General features: G+C 34.9%; 1 protein-coding gene across 1 annotated transcript; it reads left to right on the forward strand.

Annotated features, from left to right (window-relative positions):
• The first annotated feature begins 1,945 nt into the window (after positions 1 to 1,945).
• On the forward strand, positions 1,946 to 3,939 carry LOC131034172 (aldehyde oxidase GLOX). Its single transcript, XM_057965562.2, has one exon. The coding sequence runs from the start codon at positions 2,105 to 2,107 to the stop codon at positions 3,728 to 3,730; it is 1,626 nt and encodes a 541-aa protein (XP_057821545.2). The 5' UTR covers positions 1,946 to 2,104; the 3' UTR covers positions 3,731 to 3,939.
• The last annotated feature ends 4,920 nt before the right edge of the window (positions 3,940 to 8,859 follow it).

Raw genomic sequence — 8,859 nt, forward strand, 5'->3', positions numbered from 1 at the left:
AATGTCCAAGTTCATGGCTCACTGCATGGGCATTGTCTTTTGATTTTGAAAGGATATTAAATTGGTGGCTTTGATGAGGAGATGAAGAGTCTCATTTGATTCTTTCATTTTTTATGTGTTGTAATTTTGAATTGTAAAAGATTTTGAAATAATTGATTTGAGTATGACAAGTCATATAGCTAATAAGATAAGACTTGAATTTCCAAGCCTCATTTGTTTAGATAACACGTCTTTTAAAAGGCCCACACAAAAGAAAAATATTGGCAATTTTTAAAAGTAGGTTTTCATACTTGTAATCCAATTTCTAATATAAAACTATGTCAGATCTTTAAAAACTTGCATAAAATGATGGACTAAAGTATATAGCAAATTATTGATTTCTTATCTCATATTTAGAGAATTTTTCATGAAATATATTTTTACAGTTTTTAAATATAGAACCTTTCTAATTTCCATTGGGCTCATGAAGACAATTAAAAAAATCTTAGTAGTCCACATCATTTTATGATAGATATATGCATCTAACATTCAAATAGTTTGTTATTTATATCAAGAAAAGATTTACATGTTATGATCGAGGAGGAAGATAACACATCAAATGCATGGGATAAGATGCAGAAACCTGTAATGTGAGAGAAAACAAATTCTGTTCCATTAACACCCTAACATGTTGCTCCATCCAAGGGAACCCAAAAATGCCATTGTTATCTATTATTTTGAATAAATTATGTGATAAATAGAAATAATACGCAATAGAGTCTAATAGTCTAATTTTAATTTTTGCAATAAATATTTATTTTCCCTTCTTTGTTGTTATCCCCAACCTATATAACAATTTTTTGTTCTTTTCGTTCATCAAGTTTTTTCCTTTTTTATTGTTCTCTCCAACCTATATGATTTATTTTTTTGTTGCCTTAAATCATGTTTGTCTGCTATTTTTAATAGGAATTGAGAAATACAAATATAAGATAACTTTTGCCATATTCAAAGCATCAACAAAAGTGTTTCTTTTGAGAGGCAACTATATTGAACAATTTAAGAGGTATTTATCATAATATTGCTATTTATAATATTTGATTGTGAATGTGTGTTAGTATGTATTTTTTGAGGAATATAGAATCAAAAGAATTAGAGGAATCACCATTTGTATTCATGTTCTTTTTTTCATTTTTTAAAGAATTTTACTTTTATAATTTAATTTAATCAACAAAATTTGTTTCTATTAAATATCCCTATCAAATTGTTGAGTACTATAATGACACTTTGTGATAAGCTTTGTTACACGCATTCATCATGACTCTTTTGATTAAAATATGTGAAATGTTTCTTTTGTTACTATTGTTCTTCCCTTTTGAAACCATGTTCACTTAGTTTTTCATTATATATCTTGTAAGAAAATTTTCATAAATTTCCATAAAAATTATAAGTAATTAACATACAAAATTATTTGAAGAGTTGAATGAACTAAAAATGAATAATTATTGAAACATAAAGGATAATTGAAACCCTTCCTTTTTATCGATTAACTTTTTATTAAACCAAATATCATTCTACGAATGATATAGAAAGTTGAAAAATAGAAAAACTAAATGAGAAAATGATTCGCACATAAGAAAGAAGACCAAACAAATAATTTAAATTTGCTTGTTTTTATATATAACCTTCATAGTGCACGCAAGTCTCTGAGTACTTCTTCTTGTGGATGCCATTAAAAGCTTAAATCTCATACATTATTGTAGATGGGGACGTTTCCTAACCTTAGCTCCAGCACCAACAAGGAACCATCTACATGTGCACCATTATGTGTTCGAACGGTGCAGAATGGGCTACCAAATAACGATATTTTTGTTTCTGCCAGTTTTGGCTCTATTGCTCAGTTTAAATTGAAAACCAGCTATAAATTGGCATATGTCCAGCTCTCGCCGTCACTCAGCCTGGCAATTGGCATGTCCGTCGAGGTTAAAGTTGACACTTGATTTCGCCCCTTAAACATTCCACTATCATCGTACCTCAGAACATGTCAGCTGGCAAAATTTCTTTCCAGGCGTGTATATAAAACAACCTCAGAACATCACAGACTGAAAAGCTCAAAAGAAAGTAAATAATGGCGAGGATGATTGAACTTGTGTTGTGCGTTGTTTTCCTATGGGGTGTGTCGGTTGGGCGGGCTGTGGAAGTCAAGCCAGGCTCATGGAAGCTGGTCGTAAGCAATGGAGGCGTGTCAGCTATGCATATGACCACGACCTACAAAGATACAGTCGTTATGTTCGATCGAACAGACTACGGTGCTTCTAAGCTTCTGCTGGACAAGGGGCGGTGCAGAAACGATGCGAATGACTTGGCTCTGAAGCACGACTGCTGGGCGCATTCCATAGAATATAACATTGCTTCCAACAGCCTCAGGCCCCTCATGGTCATGACTGACACATGGTGCTCCTGTGCTTCTTTCGCTGCTGACGGCACGTTGGTTAGTACGGGTGGATACAACGACGGCGGAAAGGCTGTTCGTTATTTCCAGCCATGCAACAATTCTGCATGCGACTGGAATGATTCACAGCCCACCAAGCTTGCAGAGAATCGATGGTATTCTTCGACGCAGATCCTTCCTGATAACAGAGTGATTGTTGTGGGAGGCAGACGGGCTTTCTCCTACGAGTTCGTGCCGAAGAAAGCTGGAGAAAGTTATTATAATCTGCCGTTTTTAATGCAGACCTTTGTTGTCAACGTGGAGAATAATCTGTATCCTTTTCTTCATCTCTCCTCCGACGGGAATCTGTTCATCTTTGCCAACAAGGACTCCATATTGCTCGACTACAAAACAAATCGTGTGGTAAAGAAGTTTCCCACGATGTTAGGAGGGGCCAGGAATTACCCCTCCTGCGGTTCGTCTGTTATGCTGCCATTGACTGCCTCTGACGGGTTCAGAAAGGTTGAAATCCTCGTCTGTGGTGGTGCTCCTGACAACAGCTTCACGTCTGCAAACCAGGGAAATTTTCTCCCTGCGCTTCAGAGTTGTGGACGAATTGTCATTACAGATGCGAACCCTGGGTGGGCAATGGAGAACATGCCCAGTCCAAGGGTTTTGAGCGACATGCTCATTCTTCCCAATGGAGAGATTCTCATTATAAATGGGGCAAAACAAGGAACCGCCGGGTGGGAACTGGGAAGGGATCCAGCTCTAGCTCCGTTCCTCTATAAACCCAATTCTGTTCCCGGTTATCGATTCTCCACTTTGGCGCCCTCCACCATTCCAAGAATGTATCATTCAAGTGCAAGTGTTTTGCCTGATGGACGGATTTTGGTCGGCGGATCCAATCCCCACGTTGGGTACGTTTTGTCTGGAATTCCTTATCCGACAGAGCTCCGTTTGGAAGCATACAGTCCTTATTATTTGGATAGTTCTTATGTGGTCTACAGGCCTACTATAGTCGCCTTATCTTCTTCTTCACTAATGTATGGCCAAAAGTTCACTCTGCAGTTCACTGTTTTCAGTTACACTGCCTACAATATTGCGTTCCATTTGTACGCGCCTTCTTTCACAACTCATTCGTTTTCAATGAACCAGAGGCTGCTGATTCTAGCTGCAAATTCTTCGAAATCAATGGAAGGAAAATACTTTACAGAGGTGACAGCACCTCCAAATTCCGTGACGGCCCCAGCAGGGTACTACATGCTTTTTGTGGTTAATAACGGAATTCCGAGCGTGGCGAACTGGATTCATTTGTCTTAGAAGGTAAGCCACATTATACATTATGCCTGAACAGAAAATCTAGTATTATTATTATGTATTGTATTTGTAGTGGCGTAAAACAGCACTGCAGATAGAGAACGTGTGGCCATTCTCATATTGTAAACACCAAAATAGAAGAACACTGCGTTGTTTATCACCTCAGGCCGACTGTAATCAACAGTAACTATAACTAGTTGTGCTCGTATTTTCTAAACATTTCTTATAAAGATTATATTTTCCAGATATATAATAATATAATCTTCTTAATTGTTATCAAATATTTTTTCCGTTGATAACCGTTCAATTTATAACCTAACCATAGGAAACTAGGGACCACAAAACAGAAAGGCGGAGACAAAAGTCGAATTCAAATGGGGATGTTTTTCTTAGAATATCTGGTTACAATGCTGTACTGCTCACTGTCGAAAATAACAAGCATGTCTGACAGCTGGAAGGTAGAAAGCAATTTGAAAGTGACGTTTACACTTGCAGTAATATTACGATAAACTGATATTAGTTAATATAGCCAGTATCACAGTTGAAGGACACTAAAACTAGGTAATCCAAACATAAATTGAAGTTCATTATAAAAAAATTATATAAAAAAATTGAGATTAAACTTTGAAAATTTATATTACAATCCAACTGTTACAGCTAACAATTCATCCGTCTGTCTTTTAATGGCTAGATTAGAAATCTGTAATAGTTTGTAGTTTCTCTAAGAACTTGAAAGACCTATTTTCTACATAATTATAGAGAATTTCTTTGACATTATTGATTTCCACTATATCCCAATTCTGTGACGGCGCCAGCGGGGTACTACATGGTTAATAATGGAATTCCAAGCATGGCCTACTGGATTCGTTTGTCTTGAAGCTAGGTTACATTCTACATTATGCCTGTACAGAAAATCTGCTATTATGTATTGTCTTTGTATTGCCCAAAGACAGAATATCTTAAGAACCAAAATCAAAATAATCCCAAATTGACCGAGATCTCAAATGCAATTTTTATACTGTGAAAAGTGATGATGATAAAGTTATTGTAAAACCATAGAGATCCAACCACAAACAATCTAAGTCCTACAATGAAACATCCACCATACACCAATGAAAATACCTAAGATCATATAAATTATCAAAATAAAACAATATTACCATTCACATGTCAAGTAGGTTTTCAATCTCCATTGTCTCCTATCTCCATTGATCTTGTTTAATATATTTTTTCTCAGATTTTATGTGTGTACAAAAGCTCAACAAAGAAAGGATTGTGATTGATAGGTTGATCGCAAGAGGGCTTGATTGCATAAGATTACTAGACACATCGAGTAGGGTTGATAATGAAGGAAGCATCCTCTTATATAGAAGACACTTTAGGAAATGGAGGGATAAGATTAAAAGGTGAAGAGGATAAATGGTCGGCTAGGATTAAAAGGTAGATAGAAGAAATAAGAAAATAATGAGAGGGTAGGTGGTGTAGGAATTAAGAGATGAATGACATGTGTCATGGGTAGAAAAGGATAGTGAATTAATTAAATAAATAAAGATCTATTTAATTAATAGAAGAAGTGGGAGAAATTAAATAAATAAAATATTATTATATTTAGGAAAAGGATAATTTAAATAAATAAAAAATATTTATTTAAATTAGAAAAGTGCTAGAAGAGGCTAAATAAATTAATTAAATAAATAAAGATATATTTAACTAATAGAAGACTTGGGATAAAATAATTAAATAAATAAAAGTATTTATTTAATTAGATAGGACAATTTTAGGTGTCTACACAATTGATATGAATTTTTTAAATACTTTAATATAACATGAAAAATAAAATTGTTTCCAATATGTATGAAACATGTTATTAAAATGTGGTAGTAGCACAACAATGAGCAAGGGTAAGCTCCCATGATATATTTTGAATCCAAACTACTTATTTTCTTTCTTTAATGTTGTGTACTCAACCTCATAACAAGATAACGAAATAGGTGTTCATTTTCTTATATCCCATATATGGAGACTAGAAAAAGAATAAAAAAATAACGACCTAAAGATTTATTGCCATTAATATCACCATCTTAATTTTAATCTCTAAAGCACACAAAACAAATTGATGACTTATAACTGGAGTGTAGGCTATAGGGAATATTTCTATGGATGTACCCAAAAAATTATTTTACACCCAATGAATGTGTTTCTTTTCGCTCCTACATAAATGTAGAAGCTGGTTTGGTTGTAGAACAAATATTTGGTTTGGTATATATTTAATAAGACAAGCTACAAATATATTTTGTATAACACATAACAATTGTTGGTTTTGTATGACACAACTCAAGGGAGACAACATGTGGGACTGGGAGAAGAGAACGACTTTGAATTTGAATTCAAGGTAGGGCGAGAAACCCTATATTGGAAAGCGAACCATGGGGAGTGGGGAAAGGATGATTCCCGGAACTGCCTGGATTCCTCTAAGCCGAATGGAAAGGACCCAGTGGATGGGGACCCACACACAGGTGACAAGTCTATCGATCCTGATGGTGAAAATGGAGAATCATGTGCTGGAGACAGACCAAGGTAGGGACTTGTTTGAAGGGACAACACTCGGTCTTTGACTTCTCTATTCGGTGTCAAACTGAGTGGAAAGTCCTCACTCCCTCCAATTTATAATATATCAGAACTAGAAAAAGGTAGATTTTCTATTGAAATTCCAGACCCAGTTATTGAGCATAATATTAACCTTATGGCAATGACATTGGTTGGAAAGTTTTTGGGCTTGAGGCCAAACATTGATGTTGTTAGGCCGTTTGCTAAATGCAAATGGGCACTTATGTTGGTATTTTGGTATGGTTTTGTCATTGATGTCAACACCTACTAACACTTATCAACTCTAGCACTTTGGAGAATCAGCAACATTCATTGGCAAGCAAATGACTTATGCACAATCACCAGTATCTAGTACACCGACAGGATATAATATTCACCGACACTTGGAATGGTATGGAAAACACTTGGTTATGTCAAAGATATCATTTGGACACTTTGTCTTGGAGATTTGTTCATTGGAATATTCATATTTGCATATTTGTTGTTACTGGCAAATAGGTCCAGGTTACACATTGACAAGTTTATCTTTTCCAGATGAGCATGACACGCTATGAAGATGTCTTATTATTTTTGTAAATGCATAAACTGACATGTTGAATCAGTTATTGCATCAGACATTGTTTTATTTGTAAATTGATTTTATTGTAATATTTTTTAGAACTGACCTGCTAAAATTGGTCTTAGGTTATGATATAAATGTAAGATCTTATTTGTAAGATCGGATGAGGAATGTGAAAAAGAATTGTGTGAAGGTATATGCGAGAATAAGAAAAGCTATACACACAGACATCATTTGAAGGTTGAAGGAGGTTTTTTTGTGAAGAGAATCAGAACTACACCGATACTAAATCTAGCATAGTAAGATGCTAATTTGAGTAGTACATCCTTATTGGATTTAACCATCCAATTGTAGTCAGTGTGACTCCTATTAGTATTTGAGCAGTGAGCTCTAGGCGCTTGGCCTTTCTGCATGTGCAGACCCCATTTGTATACACATACTATCTGCAGTAGTATCATCTGATTGTGGGTAAGGTTTCCCATCGTGGTTTTTCCCCTTACAGGGTTTCCACATACAAATATTGGTATTATGTGTTGTGGATGTTATTGGCTTTCTATTTCATGCATTAATCTTTACTGGTACTGTAATTAACTGATAAAACTGTCAACCGGCATAAAAGATTGATTTATTAGTATTAAGCATTAAAGTTGGTTAATTTATTTTTGGTTTGAATTTGTTGGACAACTGATTAACCCCCCCCCTCTCTCAGTTGTCTTTGGAACCTAACAATTGGTATCAGAGCCTAGTCCTATTTTTGCAGAAGTTTAACAGCTTGAAGAATTTGAAAAACTTGAAGCACTATTTACAAGGAAAATGCCTAAAAGTCCAGTTGGAAGTAAGTATGAAGGTAAAGCACCCTTTAAATGTTTCAACTGTAATAAGATTGGTCATATGACTTCTAGATGCCCTGATAGACATGATAGACTAAGAGAAGAAGCTAGGAGAACATACAAGCCTAATCCTGAATATTAGAGATACAGATTTAAGAAGAATAAAGATAAATCTTGTTATCTTGTTGATGAAGGAATCACTGATGATTCTGATGAAGATTTGACAGACAATGGATGGGTTTTTGTTGCTATAACAGAAGATCAACCGGCACCTACTATTCAACCGGTAGAATAGGCCTTGGTAGCTAAAATTGAAGTTAAGGACGAATGGATCATTGATTCAGGGTGCTCACATCATATGACTGGTGATAAAAGAAAATTCTTGAACTTTCAGGAATATAATGGAGGCTTAGTAAGATTTGGAGATGAGAAAGCTTGTTTGATCGAAGGTAAAGGTACATTTTTTCTTGATGGTAAGCATAATACTGACAATGTTTACTATGTGGAAGGTTTAAAGCATAATCTTTTGAGTGTTGGTCAATTAGTTGAGAAAGGATTTCAATTACAATTCAAGAATGGAAAATGCAAAATTATGAATAGAACTGGTTTGGAAATTGCAACTAGTAATCAAACTAGAGGTAATATCTTTCATTTGAATAACAGTGAAAAGACATACCTGATTGCACATATTGATGAAAGTTGGCTATGGCATAAGAGACTCTGTCATGTAAATTTTGATTGCATGGTAAAAATCAGTACTACAAAGGCAGTTAGAGATTTACCTAAGATTATCAAACCTCACAATCCAGTATGTAAGGAATGTCAATTTGGAAAACAAGTTAGAGCTACTTTTAAAAGTATTCCAGAAAAATCAAATAATGCTCTTGACTTAATTCATACTGATTTATGTGGTCCAGCTAGAACTAAAAGTTAACAAGGTGATAAATATTTCATGCTAATCATTGATGACTACTCTAGAATGTGTTGGGTTACTTTCATAAGCACTTGGGAAGTTCAAATTGTTCAAAGAAATGGTAGAGAATGAAAATGGTAGGAAAATCAAGTGTCTGAGATCATATCAAGGAGGTGAATTCACATCTAAGGAATTTAATGCATTCTGTGAAGTGAATGGAATC

Source organism: Cryptomeria japonica, chromosome 1 (assembly GCF_030272615.1).
Source record: "Cryptomeria japonica chromosome 1, Sugi_1.0, whole genome shotgun sequence".
Taxonomy (NCBI): Eukaryota; Viridiplantae; Streptophyta; class Pinopsida; order Cupressales; family Cupressaceae; genus Cryptomeria; species Cryptomeria japonica.